Source organism: Panthera leo, chromosome D3, assembly GCF_018350215.1.
Source record: "Panthera leo isolate Ple1 chromosome D3, P.leo_Ple1_pat1.1, whole genome shotgun sequence".
NCBI classification, from domain to species: Eukaryota; Metazoa; Chordata; class Mammalia; order Carnivora; family Felidae; genus Panthera; species Panthera leo.
In genome coordinates, this window is record NC_056690.1 from 57415553 (window position 1) to 57430798 (window position 15246).

Here is a 15246-nt window from a genome sequence, read left to right on the forward strand (position 1 = left end):
CACGGAGCAATCGACTACCTCCAGCCCTCAGATGTGTTAAGACTTACGATCGTCTGCATCTACTTTCTCCTCATTTGTTGAAAGTTGAGATTCATACTTGGACAGCTGCTTCTTAATCTCCAGATCATCATCATTTTCAGGTTTTTTCTGATTCTAAAATGGCAAGGGAAAGCCATACTTTAAAACAGTTGACTTGCTTAGGTGTACAACTGTAAACAAACAGTTAACCAAAAGATTCAGAAAAAGACAACACAGTAAACGAACTTTACTGGAATAAAAGTCATCCAAAGGCAGGCAGGGCCTATAGTTAACTTATACAGCACCTAGTAGTGTGTTCTAGACATAATAACTGCTCAGAAAGGTGAAGTGTCAAAGTTCCAATAATAGGAAATGTTGCAAAATCACATACTCATCTTTCTCAATGTCCCCCATGTCATCTACTTTTAAGTGTGCTCTGGGAGCCTGTTAGAAATGAACAATCTTGGGCCACACCCCAGACCTAATGAATCAGCATAGGGATTTTAACTAGATGCCCAGATGATTCATACACACATTAAAATTGAACTCTGCCCCAGGTTATCAATTTGGAATCAACTAGAGACATTTTCTCCAGCATTTAGTGAGCTGCTAACCAACTACTTGGTTCTCTCTCCATTCCTCTTTTGGACACTGAAACCACATATTTCCTATACTTTTTATAACCTGAAACTATACTGTAACACTGATTAAGTATTTCCTATTAAAACTAAAATACTTTTCTTGTAATAAAACACCATTAACAAGCTTTCTTTTTTTATTTAAAAATTTTTTTTTTAATATTTATTTTTGAGAGAGAGAAGCAACATGTGAGCAGGGGAGGAGCAGAGAGAGAGGGAGACACAGAACAAGTAGCAGGCTCCAGGCTCTGAGCTGTCAGCACAGAGCCCGACGCGGGGTTTGAACTAACAAACTGTGAGATCATGACCTGAGCCGAAGTCTGACACTCAACCAACTGAGCCACCCAGGCGCCCCCAGCTTTTTTTTCAACAAATCTCTACTGGTTAGCCTTAAACTTATCATTAGGTTTTTTAACCACCTCAATACCATGCTTGAGATATTATCCTTACCTCTGAGCCCAAGCATAATGGTCACCATTTGAACATTGGTGCCTATGTATGATTTACTCATGTAGAAGGTAATATTCAAAATGACATTCAACATCTGTCAATATTCAGTATTCAAAACTGTCACACAAATAATAGATTTCTTATTTGCAGTACTTTTGAATATGACTTAATTACTACTGGATCTGAGATTTCATTCTGGTGACAGCATATAAAATATCTGTATATTTTTAAAGGCCAGCACATAGACAACATCTTTTAAAAAATTTTTTTTTTAAATCTTTATTTATTTTTGAGAGAGAGAGACAGAGTGTGAGCAGGGGAGGAGCAGAGAGAGAGGGAGACACAGAATCTGAAGCAGGCTCCAGGCCCTGAGCTGTCAGCACAGAGCCCGACACGGGGCCCGAACCCACGAACCGTGAGATCATGACCTGAGCCAAAGTCGGACGCTCAACCAACTGAGCCACCAGGTGCTCCCATTTTTTTTTTTTTTTAACATCTTATTTAATTTTGAGATGGGGGTTGGCAACAGGGGGAGACACAGAATCCGAGACTCCAGGCTCAGAGCTGTCAGCATCATAAGCTGAAGTTGGATGCTTAACCGACTGAACCACCCAGGCCCCCACATCTTTTTTTTTTTTTAATGATTATTTATTTTGACACAGAGAGAGAGAGAGAGAGAGAGAGAGAGAGAGAGAGAGACAATCCAAGCAGGTTCTGCCCTGTCAGCACAGAGCTGGACACGGGGCTTGATCTTAAGAATGCTGAAATCATGATCTGAGCTGAAATCAAGAGTCAGATGCTTAGACTGAGCTACCCAGGAGTCTCCACAGACATATCTTTATACCTACCCCTGGCTTAATGCCTTAAACAGAGAAAGTGCTTCAATATTTGTGACAAGAAATGAATTCAGGATATTTTATATCACTTCAGTTAATGCTTTCTTATTGGGCAATGACTCACCCTAGAACCTACAGTTTAACCAATTCTTTCATTCTATAAGTATTGGGGACCCATAACGTTCCCTATGCTAAGTGCTGGCAATAAAGCATAAAACAAGATATGCCTGGTCTCCGTTTTCATGGAGCTTATCACCCACAGGAAGGGAGACTGCACAGATACAATGATTAAACAATTCTTCAATTGCTATTTTTGATATGTTTTATAAAGGAAAAACACATAGTGCTATGAGAGTGTATAACAAGACGCAACTAAGTTCCAGGACAGGCTTCCTTGAGAAAGTGATACTTATACCAAGACCTAAAGAAAGCAGGAGTTTGTGGGGGGTGAGGTGGCTGCGGAGGTGCAGAGGTGGATGTATTCCAGGCAGGGAAAAAAGCAGGTGGGAGGGCTCTACAAGAGGAAGGGGCCAGCCCCACCCCACCCCACAAATGAAAGCAACATAAGGTGGTTGGGGCTTAGTAGGTCAGAGACGGGGCTAGAGAGGAGGCTGGGTGGCAGAAAGAGACCTAAACAATGCAAATCAAGTTAAAAGTGTGGACTCTGTCCTGAAAGTATCAACAAGTCACTGGAAGGATTTTCAGTGGTGGTTACAACTTCACCAGATTTTCCATTTAAACAAATCACTTTGCCTGCTCTGTTCTGGACTGGGAGAAGAAAACAATAAAATAATGTAGACAGTCCAGTTAGGAAGTGACTGCTAACACCTAGGTAGGAGATAAGCATGGTTTAGACCAGCATGATAGCAAAGAAGAGGGAGAGAAACTGAAAGACTGTGGATGTATTTAATAAAACTAGCTTGGATATGAGGATAAGGGAGATGTTAGAGATGACTTTCAGGTTCCTAGAGTGAGCAATAACCTTCACTGGAAGAAAAAAGGTTTTGAGGTTGAACTTATTATAAAGGCCCAACTATCTATAAAGTATGAGATGTAACCTAGTCTGCATATAGAGATTTCAGATTGACATACATAATATGATATATGGAATCGTCCAGAGTACAGAATGGATGTCTTAAGGAAAATGCTAGGTAAAATGTCCTGTTATGGGGCTGAAGAAGCTCTCAACACTCACCATATAATGGAGAGTTTTTATTTAATGTTTCTTATACATTCAACAAATATTTGTTAAGTATCTATTATGTGCCAGATGGCATTCTAGGCATTGGGTATGTGGCAGAGGTCCTGGGTCTTAACAGTTTATATTCCAGTAGAAACTATTTTAGAAAAGATATCATCAAGCTTCTTTGACTACAAGCCAAAGTAATGTGTACATAGTAAAAGACATAATACATTGTAATATCACTGCTGCATTTAAAAACATTGGTCATGGGGCGCCTGGGTGGCTCAGTCAGTTAAGTGTCCAACTCCTGATCTTGGCTCAGGTCATGATCTCACGGTTTGTGGGTTTGAACCCCACATCGGGCTCTGCTCTGATGGTGCCAAGCCTGCTTGGGATTCTCTCTCCTTCTCTCTGATCCTCCCCCACTTGTGCTTTTTCTAAGATGAATAAACATAAAAATAATTTAAAAACATTGGTGATGACAGAAGACTGATTTCACAACTCATTGAATTATAACCTGGAGTTTAAAAATAATTGTTCTCTATTAAATAAGAGAGAACCTACTTCTTAAGAGTCTCATATTAAAGAGTACCAGATTAAAGAAAAGCTATCTTTAGGTAAATTTGAAAGCTAAACTGAAATTAGAATGTTAAAGAAATGATGGCATTTGAACCAGGGAGACAACAATACAAACAGACCTCTAAACCCCACCTCTTCCAAAAGAAAACTAAAAAGGATCATTTGTTTTTCTAAGGAAAGAATTCCAGAGAATGTAAACAAGTAGGATATATCCTCAAATTAGTCCCAGGGAAGTGCGTGGGACGATGGGAACGTGGAAGAGGACTCCTGGATGAAGAATGAACAAGCTATTCTTATTTCCTTTCTTTCCACTAAATTTAGGTCCAGCAAGGAGAAGGCTCAAAATTTGTAGCTTGAGATTTTAGTGGATGTCAAATCTATCGGGGCAAATAGTCACAGGATGAACGAGGCACTCTCCTGGTCATACACGCACTTGTTTCCCACAGGGAGCTCTGTGTTCAGCAAGAACAACTATGTTCGTTTTCAAACCTCTGCATGCCAGTTATACTTGTTATTGTAATTGCACAATTAAATTACGTACAGCTCAAATTGTGAAATGATGGTGAGAATAGGTATATCTGTGAAAACTTAAGTTGAGTGCTTTTGAAAGATTCAAAGGCAAGGTGCTAAAAAAAAAAAAAAAAAAAAAAAAAGACTACCAAGTTATGTAAAGTAACCACTGCATAAAACTTTAAAAATTTACAAAACCTAAACTCTACCTTCGAATAGCTTTGCTAACGTATAACCTCTTGCTCAACTTGAGAGAAACTGAAATTGGAGACTGTGGATGAAGTCACATGGCTATAGGAAAACAATGATCATATGGAACTCCAACTCAAAATCTTGGTCAACGTCAAATGACCAGAATATGAATGTATGAATGTTTTATATTAATTAAGACATCTAAGATGTGTATGTGCCATTTTTACAAGTTTCCATAAAGACAGTCTTTTGACTGACTTGCCTGGTCACATCAGACGAGAGGTGGCAGATAACCACAGGCGACATATTGGGTGTTTTTACCAGAGATAAGGAGCTTACTGTTTGCCTTCATACTACTTTCTGGTGTCAATTTGCAAAGGACAAGACTTTGAAAGTCACAAACCCTCTTTTTTTTTTTTTTTTAAATGTTTATTTATTTTTGAGACAGAGAGAGAGCATGAACGGAAGAGGAGCAGAGAGAGAGGGAGACACAGAATCCAAAGCAGGGTCCAGGCTCCGAGCTGTCAGCACAGAGCCCGACGCGGGACTCGAACTCATGGACCACGAGATCGTGACCTGAGCCGAAGTCGGACGCCCAACCAACTGAGCCACCCAGGTGCCCCCACAAACCCTCTTAAATGCAACAGAATATTCAGCTACTGGGTGAATAAAGTTAATCAAGCAGTTAACGCCAACTACCAATAAATACCAACAGTGTATCCATAATGCTTCTTTAAAAAAACACAAGCAAACCTTTACTGACAGGTATGATTGACACTGAAAACTGTGCATATTTAAAGTATATAAATCAATGAACTTGGGTATATATCCCCGTGAAAGCATTGCCACTATAAAGGCCATAATCGTGATGCTTCTGACCTTTAAGGCTTTAAGGCTCTGCTTGTGTCTTGTTTGGTCATTTACACAGATGTTCATCCTTTGCAGTTCTTACCCTCGCCTGAGTTTGAAAGGAACACTGAAAATAGAGAACTCCCGGGCTATCAATAATATGAATGCCTCTGGGAACAAAAATTATCTCAGGGTACTGAACTCCTCTCAAATGAAGATCACACCCCCTGGACAAGCTCAGCTAACAGTCTAGTTAGAGTACTACTCAAATAAATGTCTGATGTATAGTAAGTACACAGTACTTTTTCTTACCTTTTTCTTCTTATCTTTAAATTGCTTGATCAATGTGAGCACATGTTCAACGAGAAACATGAAATACAAGCCACCCAGAGCTGTCAGACCCTTCCACGTGGAATCAAAATAGGTACTTTCTTCTATGTTTTCAGAAGACAGATGACTGAAAAGTGGCCCTCTCTTTGCTTCCATTGCTGGTTCTTCATGGCTGTGACTGTGCTGGTGACTTGCGTGAGACTAAAGGGAAAACAATGTGTGTTTTATAAATTCATTAGTTTCACACGTGTCAGAAAAACTGGCCAAGATGATAAGGTCAAATACGAAAACATTCAGAATTAGTCAAGTAATGGGATACTTCAGAGCTCAGAGGGAAGTTCAGTACATGAAAATAAAATGACCCGCAGTCAGCTAGCAATTTAGATCTTAATGTACCATGTGCTAAGGCACTTAACAGACTGCATTTGTTTAGTGTGAAGACAGATACCTTCCTTAATAACTCTCACATAGGTAACGGGTATTTTCAATGTTTGACAAGTGACCAGGGCCACAAATAGCAGGGAACTGCCAGATTTAACAGACATACAGTGTTTACTGTCTACACTCCAAACTGAAAAAGCCCACACTAGTCCTGTCACTGTGGTTACAAGAAGCCCCGTGTGTATCACGGGCCCTGGCAGGTACCTGAGATCCAGGTGTGTGGCCCCAGCAGTCCGCAGCTGGGTGCGGTAGGAACTACCACCAATGCGCGTCAGGCAACTGAGTGTGGAGCACACCAGCCGAGACAAGATGGGGGGCGGGGCACGGGGCACCCTACGCATCAGCTGCTTGGTGTAGCAGGTATTCCTGAACAAGTGCCTTCTGGGGCCCGGGGAACTTATCACAGCAAAATATATGTAGTACTCTAGGAATGATTTTTTTCCCTGCTTACCTATGAACCTCTGAGGAAAATTTAAAGGATGAGATCCGATTATTTTAAGTATTTAATGGAGCTATCAAATAAACTTTACATAATTTAAGAATTTACTTGTGTCAATGAGTGTGAATCTCATAAATTCAACTCTCAAGGAAAATTCGTTTCTTGAGTACACAGAGAATCAGTTTATATTTCTGTGGCAAATACACTAATGTAAGCAGATAATTCACGTTGCAATCTATCACAGTAATAATATCTGAGCAGAATCTGTTTCCTTCTATTAACTGGGTCCAAAAAGTTAAATTCTTTATTTAATAAAGTCCCTTAAAGAAAAAAAGCAAAAAACAAACCATGAACATATATGCAGATCTAGAACAAAAATGCAGCTTTCAGTTACCAGTTTTTTTTTAAATTTTATTAAAAAAATTTTTTTAACATTTTTTAAAATGTTTATTCATTTTTGAAAGAGATAGAGTGTGAGTTGTGGAGGGGCAGAGAAGGAGACACAGAATCTGAAGCAGGCTTCAGACTCTGAGCTGTCGGCACAGAGCTGACATGGGGCTCAAACTCACAAACCATGAGATCATGACCTGAGCCAAAGTCGGATGCTTAACTGACTGAATCACCCAGGCACCCCTAAAAAACATTTTTTTTAAGTTTTATTTAAGTAATTTCTACAACCAAAATGGGTCTTGAACTCACAACCCTGATATCAAGAGTTGCATGTTCTTCTGACTGAGCCAGCCAGGCACTGCCACAAATATATTTTATTTATTTATTCAATGTTTTATTTTACTCTAAAAGACAGAGAGGGACAGAGCATGAGCAGGGGAGGGGCAGAGAGAGAGGGAGACACAGAATCGAAAGCAGGCTCCAGGCTCTGAGCTGTCAGCACAGAGCCCGATGTGGGGATTGAACTCGTGAACTGCAAGATGATGACCTGAGCCCAAATCAGATGCTCTACCGACTGAGCCACCCAGGCGCCCCTCCAGCAAATGTATTTTAAAATCAACTCTTCTAAACCAAATCTCTAACCTTTTATATATACCAACACAAAGAATTCTAGTACAAACCAAAAGTTCTTGAATTTTTTCAATGTTGAATAAAATATACTAATAAGACAAGTGACTGTACTCACATGTGGGAGGAGGTGTAAAAAAGCATCACCACTCAATGTCCCGACAGCCAGTGCCACAAGGAAACTTAGGAGAAACTTGAAAAACACCCGATTCATGAGAGGCACTAAGATAACGCCCAGCAAGGACAGGAAACTGATGATGGAAATGGCTATAAAGCCACCAACCCAGGCTGTCAAATAAAACACAGCAAAAGGAAAATTACATTAATTGTTAAGCTTTAAGAGTTTTTTAAAAGTTATTTATTTTGAGAGAGAGAGAGCACGCATGCACACAAGCAGGGGTGGGGGAGAGGGTGAGATGGGGGGGGCAGGGTGGAGATGGTGGGGGGGGTAGGGGGAGGGAGAGAGAGAGAGAGAGAGAGAGAGAGAGAGACAATGAATGAATTTCCAAGCAGGCTCCATGCTGTCAGTGAAGAGTCCAATGAGACGTGGGGCTCGATATCACAAACCTTGAGATCATGACATAAGCTGAAATTGATTTGATTTGGATGCTTAACCAACTAAGCCACCAGGCACCCCCAAGTTGCATTTCTTAATCTTCTTTTTTTTTTTTTTTTTTTTGAAGTTTATCCATTTATTTTTGAAGAGAGAGAAAGAGGGAGGCAGGGGCAGAGAGAGAGGAGGACAGAGGATCTGAAGCAGGCTCTGTACTGACAGCAGAGAGCCTGATGTGGGGCTTGAACTCATGAACTGTGAGATCATGATCCAAGCTGAAGGCAGACACTCAACTGAGCCACCCGGGTGCCACCTCACAGCCCCCCACGCCCCACCCCGCCCCAAGTTGTATTTCTTAAGCTAAAGAAATACAAACTCAGTGGAAGAGGGCTGTGGTAATAGAGCAATAACCAAGAAACCTGCTGCTGGCTCAAATCAACAATCTGACTGAACCCTCCTGGTAAAGAATGTAAGTCTAGTGGAAAGTTCTTTCAGATGGGGGTGAAAAGAGGGCAGAATACTGCTACCAACGATGATTTCTACATCATTTGGGAACTGAGCTTTTCGACTCCCATACAGCTAAATTATGAAAGGGAGAAGAGTTAAAAAAAAAAAAAAAAAAAAAAAAAAGAAAAGAAAGGATGAAAGAGAAGGAAACCAGGAATTCAATAATTTCTTCAGTGAACAAAGCAACTATTCACCATACTTTTTGAGCAACACAGGTCTACAGTAGAGCAGAACTTATCCTAGTTTATTAATTTATTAATAAGAACATACCATTAGGCTCCTAAACAGCAGATATTAACTCTGACCTTCTGAAACAGTGTGACAACATAGAAAAAGCCCAAATTTTGGATGGCCCTGTGGGATGTCCTCACTTACAGTATATTTTTGTTTTTAAGGCAAGGCTAACCAACTTGCTTTGTTCACACTCAGGGCAGAGAACAATTAAGATTAGGCTGAAAAATGAATGGATTCATGTCAATATAGGGAAAAGGACAACATAAATATACCTACTTGAAATTATCTTTACATAAGAAAGGCTACCCTACCTATTTGTAAAGAATAGGTCTTTGGAGGGATTTCAGCTTTCTTTTCACTCGTTGTATGAATTAGACACGATCTAGCGTCAATTTGATTGATGATAGCTGGGCAGAGATAGTTGAACTCTGTTGCATTCAGCAGAACCTGGATGCCCATGCCATGAGACATGAGTAACTTGGACGCATTGAAACACTGTGGGAAACAAAGCAGTGAAAATCACCAGAAAGCATTCCCATTAGACAATCCAAAAAAATTGTCTGATGATACAACACCCTTTCCACACTGAAGCTACTTCCTTATTTTTTCAAGTCAACCCATTAGCATCAACTGTTGTTTTGAGTACTTTGGAACTTGCCTCAAGCTTCTTGGTGATACTGTGTGACAATGGTGGTGTCCCACTTCTTCTGCCTACTTCTTGGGAGAAGCAGTTTAAATCATCTAGAGAGAAAGTCCTGAGCGGAATAACCTTCAGGATAAATGGACATTCACAAGCCTGTTAACTCATTGTATAAACCTATTAAGGAAATGAGCTTTAATACTGAGATGGGAGCTCATTAGAGATTGAGAAATATGTTGATTTAGTACTAACGCTACCCTACCTGGCCTAAACAAGTCCAAAACATGTCACTCTTCCAGCAATGACTGTACTTGCAAAACTTAGCTCAGTTCTATCTCCCTGGCAAAAGCTCTACAAGAACGAGAGATTAAATTATGCCAATTACTCTTGTGGAGGGCAAGGCTGGTTAATAAAACAAACCTGTACCAGCAGGCAGCTGTTTCAACAACGTAATTAGACGACAAGCTCAGTTTGAAGAGAATCCCCTCTAGGTAATCTGAACGCCCCTTCTCACACATACACAAAATTGGCAGTGGCACCTGTTTCTCATCTTCTGTAAAGTTACTTTAACTTCCCACAGTTCTTGGCAAATACTACTCAGAACAAACTTTATTACCGGTGTTGCTATGGGAATGACCATTAAGATTATTCTGGAATTGGTACAGTCATATGGTGATTTGAATGAAGTACTCTTTAAGTTTTGCTCATTAATGTGTACCAACTAATTCCTTGTTCTTGACCTCTCTCAGCCAAGGAAAACTGTGCACAGTCTGGAAGTCTAGTCTAAGAAAAATACATGAATTCAGAACCTCACTGCCCAGACTTTTAATTTGTCCACCACATGGTTCTTGGTAGCTAGGAATCCACAAGCCACAGAGATACCTCTTCCAAAAAGGTAACACTATTCTTCTTGCCTTCTTTTGTGTCTTCAGCCACACCTTTCCCTAAAACATGGATTCTAACTGCTGCTTTTGTGAACTCCCATTTTCTACTTTTCATGAACAAAATCCACCTTTTAAAGGTATTTATTCCAAAAATAACTGATAACTGCCTTCCACATTCATTTTCAATTCTATTAGAAAATAGTTTTAGCTGCCAGCACCATCGTTACCAAAAAACTATCCCCCAAGTTTTGTATCAGGAATGTTTATAACACAGTAGAGATCAGGACTTTTGGACCAAATGCCTGGATGAGAAAGCAGACATTCCCTTTTCAGTAATTCATCATTTTATTTTTACTTTATACTCCTTACAACTAAAGATAGAACGGCAATGATGGGACAAACAAGCAGGCATAATGAAAAGCAGTCATCTTACCTCCTGAGTATTTTCATTTGTGTTTCTGGAATACATAAAGCCTTTTCTGGGCTCACTCACAGATTCATTTGTTTTCCTACTGGCCAGCTGGCTCATCCGGCCTTTTTCTGTGATACTGGGTGGAGTAGAACTGCTCACATCTTTGGGGAAAAGTTTTCCAGGTTTTGGAGTGTCTATTGTCTCTAGAAAGTGAGTTCCTTCAGAGACAGTGTTATACATAGTGGAGGTCACTTCACTAGCCGTAACACCATCCTTGATTAAAACATTCCTTCTACCGTTAGCATGTTCTGATCGGTGAGATCCTTTTCCCTGGCTGTTTCTGGGATCTTTACCCGAATTATCAGGCTCATGGTCTGGGCAAAGAGCTTTCCGATTATTTTTATTGGAAGGAGCATGATTACGGTGAGAATGGTGATCATGGTCAGAGTGATGGTCGTGGTCATGGTGTATATGGATTTTTTTAATCTTATCTATGCCTATATTCTGAAGCAATTTCTTGAATCCTTCAACTGACAAGGAATTATTTTCTCCATAGCGATGGAAAAGCTGCTGTAGATGATGTCGCCGTGTGGTGACTGCCAAGTCAACGTTAATGCCAGATTCCCAATTTGTAATAATTTTCTCAGTGGTCTGAGGGAAAGCAGTTGCTGGTTCTAGTTCGTGGAGGGGATTTGTGACTGACAGGGTGAGGGTCAGAATCAAGATTACAGATAAATTCCTCGCCATTGCACTTTCCTAGAGAAAACAGAAAAAAAATTCTTGCTTTCACTTTTAAAACAATTTGAATTAAGAAATTTCATGCTGAAAATTGATACTGAACAATCAAGGTTTACAGAGTATCATTTAGTATGGTTAGTGTAGTGCTACATACAGTGAAAATATAAAGAACTATATATATATATATATATATATATATAGGAAATATACAAAAATACAAAGAATTCTAGGCCCTACCCTTGAATATACATGAAACAACTGGAGAACAATTGAGTGCTAAGGGACCATAATTAGCACTGAGAAAGCAACAAGTAATGCAGAAACTGGAGAGATTCATGTGGTTGCAGCCATACTGGTAATTTGTTATGGTAAGAACAATGATTCAAAATGAAACAAAACCCAATTATCTCCACCATCATTATTATTTCATAAAACAATCTTTTTTTTTCTTTTTCATAAAACAATCTTTTAACATCGGAAAAAAAAAGTAGAAACGGTAATCTCAGAATTCACATTTATAACTTTTCTTAACTGTATACAAATCAATTTAAATCTTCTCTCTCCCAATCCCACTCCTAAGAGGCAACCCATTTTGCCAGTTTCTTGTATATCTCTTAGGATATTTTCTTTTTTATTTTTTTTTAAATTTTTTTTTCAACGTTTTTTATTTATTTTTGGGACAGAGAGAGACAGAGCATGAACGAGGGAGGGGCAGAGAGAGAGGGAGACACAGAATCGGAAACAGGCTCCAGGCTCCGAGCCATCAGCCCAGAGCCCGACGCGGGGCTCGAACTCACGGACCGCGAGATAGTGACCTGGCTGAAGTCGGACGCTTAACCGACTGCGCCACCCAGGCGCCCCATCTCTTAGGATATTTTCTATCCATAGTCAAGTAGATGTGTCCTTTAATGACACAAATCAGATCCTTTTTCCCCACTCAACAAATGACACCTTTCAGTGTTGGTACATATAGACTGATCTCATTCTCTTGAATGACTGCAAAATGTCACCTCTAATTTTTTTTTAATATGAAATTTATTGTCAAATTGGTTTCCATACAACACCCAGTGCTCATCCCAACAGGTGTGTCACCTCTAATTAAACTTCATTAAAAAAATCGTTATGTTCCTATAAAACAGTAAAAATTTTATCATGGACTATCATCACTCATTCACACAATAGTATTTGGAACTAAAGGCCTAACCTCCAGGAAAAGAACCAAGTTGAGCCTTGGGGCGCCTGGGTGGCTCAGTGGCTCTTGATTTCAGGGTTGTAGGTTTGAGCCCCACGTTGGGTGTAGAGATTTAAATCTTAAAAAAAAAAATCTTAAAAAGAAATCCCATTTTATTAAAAAAAAAATCGAGGCTTGAAAAGCAGAACTCAGTTAAACAAGGGAAGGTATAGTCCAGATAAGCAGAAGAACTGATATCTCAGGACCCAGCAGATGTCCAGCACCAATGATGGATGGTGACTGTGACCAAATTCACCTGCCTTCAGCCAAAGAGGTGGAGGTCGGTTCTAGAGCTAGAGAGCAAGGACGGGGTAACTTAGTTCTCCACTTTCAGCCGTCTCCTGCACCAGGAAAAGCTGGTGCTAGGAGGGCTAGCACCTTACAGGGCTAGACTCCTCAAAGAACAATTTTCCGGGCCTGAAGTTTTGGGAATTCAGTTAATATGCAAAGGATAAAGATTAAGAAATCATTCGCAGAAGAGAAAGTCAAGGACCAGAGTGGGCGGGGACAAACACAAACGGGTGGCTCAGAGGGCAGCTCCATGCCTTTCTCCCGGGAGGATGCTTACTTAGGGCGGTCAAGGACCGGCCGCCGGTTCTTCCCTACAAGTCAGCGTGTGTTGAAGAAAAAAGAAAACCTAAAGACAAGGGCCTGGAAAAAGGGGAGAGTGGAGAAAACGGGAAAAAAGGGCACAAAACTGCTTCCAAAGGCTTTCGTATTTTTAAACACGACAGTACCTTCCTCGAAAATGAGATGAACAGGACAGACCGTTTCCTCCGAAAGTCCTCCGCTGGACTCCGAAACCCATCTATGCACCCGAAACTGGGAAGTCCGGCCTCCACGGACCGCGAGGTTCCCCCTCTCCGCTGTCCCCTCCCGGACCTGCGGGACTCACCTCTCCGCGGCCTCGCCGTCCCACGGCCCGGCCCCGCGCGCCGGTTCAGTTTCCCGCGGGCGGTCCGGAGGGCTCGGAACCGGTCCGTGCTTCTGTCTCAGAAGCCTCTACAGGGCACGGAGAAGCGGCGGTCTCATCTGCCCGGCTGCCCCTCGGGCCGGGCTGGGGTACCGCCGCGCAGCCACCGGGAAGCCGCGCCCCACGCGCCTCGCCTCCCAGGAGCAGGAGGACAATTACTAATTACCGCCGCGCGCAGCGCGCCGCCGCGAACCACCGCCTCCGCCAGCCATGACTGCAGGGCATGCGCAGTGCGGCCCGGAACCCCGTCCCCGTCAGGCGGATCCACGAGTCCGCCTGTTCGCCCGCGCCGCGGGGCTCGCAGGGGCGGGTGAGACGAAGGCGCGGTCCGAGCAGGCTGTGAGAGCCGGCACCAGTTAGGAGCCCTTTCGTCCAGCCTCTCCCCGGCCCTGCGCCGCTCTGAGGCCCGAGATTCGCTTTTGAGTTCCCCCGGCCAGCTTCCGTCCGCTGCTGGGAGCCTGGCCGTGAGGGGCAGCGGGACGTTCCTGACGCTCTCGCGGCACACGAGCCCCGGGTCTTTGTGGAGGACCCTGAGCTACTCCACGCGGGTCTTCGTTCCTGCGACGCAGCCCGTGCTCGGGCGCCGGGCCACGGTCCAGCACAGAGTGCAGGTAGCTAGCTGTGCCCAGACACTAAAGACCGCTCGCGCCAGGAGAGTGGGCGGGCCCGGCGTGGGCGTGGCCGCCTCCGCCCCGCCCTCGGACGCCTCTGAAAAGCGGTGTGGATAACGCCAGCAGGAAAGGCCACCACGCGGGTAGTTCCGCTCCGAGGGCGGAAGTGCGCGTCCAGGCCTTCGCCGCGGCCCAGCCAGCAACATGGTAGCGCCCGTGCTGGAGGTAACTCACGTGTTTTGCTGCCCAAACCGGGTGCGGGGAGCCCTGAGCTGGAACTCCGGGCCCGGAGGACTTTTGGCCTTCGGCACATCCTGTTCCGTGGTGCTCTATGACCCTCAGGTAAGAGAAGTGGCTGGACGCCTGTTTCCACGTTCTTCGGGGTCGGAATCCTCTGGGTGCGCTGCGGCCAGACTGTAGACGCTCCTGCAGAGCGGCAGATAAGGTGTGTGGGCGAGGGGTCGCCTTGGGGCGTGCGGGACTCGTCTCGCACGCCGCGGCAGCCTGGGGTCACCGTGTACTGCCAGTAGCCTGTTAGTCTCACGTAGCCCCCCACCTGTCCCATGTAACTCCCCACATGAATGACAGCCGTTTCTGAAACCTTCCGTGGGAACGGCCGTATTGTTAATGAGTTCGGGTTTTAAAAGATTCGCAATTTAGGTATGGATGAAAGCCATTATCACAGGTGGTACCTCACTTCTGTATTTCCTTCAGATTTACTTAACAAGCTTGTATTGGGTTTCAAAGAAATATTACTTGTATTTTGACTTAGAGAGTAGATATTTTAAAGAAGGCGCCGGTGGGGTAAATGTCAAAGGGATTAGGAATCCTAAGCAGTGGTTCTAGGGCAGGAAGTACATATTCTTGGAACTTTACCAAGTCAGTTAATTGTTTTCTTGGTGCTTTAACCAGGCTTTTTTTTCTCCCCCTTTAAAACGTTTGTTTATTTTGAGAGAGAGAACGCATGCAGGGGGAGTGTCA

The 15246-nt window shown here is 42.8% G+C and overlaps 2 protein-coding genes across 5 annotated transcripts in view; one reads left to right on the plus strand and one right to left on the minus strand.

The window, feature by feature from the left end:
- Positions 1 to 14037, minus strand: part of SLC39A6 (solute carrier family 39 member 6) — a 22990-nt gene extending 8953 nt beyond the window's left edge. For 2 of the 3 annotated variants that reach the window (XM_042909850.1, XM_042909852.1), the window contains exons 1-7: positions 13577 to 14037; positions 10734 to 11468; positions 9435 to 9545; positions 9088 to 9271; positions 7601 to 7770; positions 5568 to 5786; positions 48 to 153 (exon numbers count right to left, since the gene is read on the minus strand). In XM_042909850.1, coding sequence (XP_042765784.1) covers positions 48 to 153; positions 5568 to 5786; positions 7601 to 7770; positions 9088 to 9271; positions 9435 to 9545; positions 10734 to 11459 — 1516 coding nt within the window. In that variant the 5' untranslated portion in view covers positions 11460 to 11468; positions 13577 to 14037. The remainder of the gene's footprint in view (positions 1 to 47; positions 154 to 5567; positions 5787 to 7600; positions 7771 to 9087; positions 9272 to 9434; positions 9546 to 10733; positions 11469 to 13576) is intronic. The other variant, XM_042909851.1, reaches the window with a different exon arrangement.
- A 268-nt stretch (positions 14038 to 14305) lies between these two features.
- Positions 14306 to 15246, plus strand: part of ELP2 (elongator acetyltransferase complex subunit 2) — a 43695-nt gene continuing 42754 nt past the window's right edge. Inside the window, exon 1 of one of the 2 annotated variants that reach the window (XM_042909848.1) lies at positions 14306 to 14607. In XM_042909848.1, coding sequence (XP_042765782.1) covers positions 14470 to 14607 — 138 coding nt within the window. In that variant the 5' untranslated portion in view covers positions 14306 to 14469. The remainder of the gene's footprint in view (positions 14608 to 15246) is intronic. The other variant, XM_042909849.1, reaches the window with a different exon arrangement.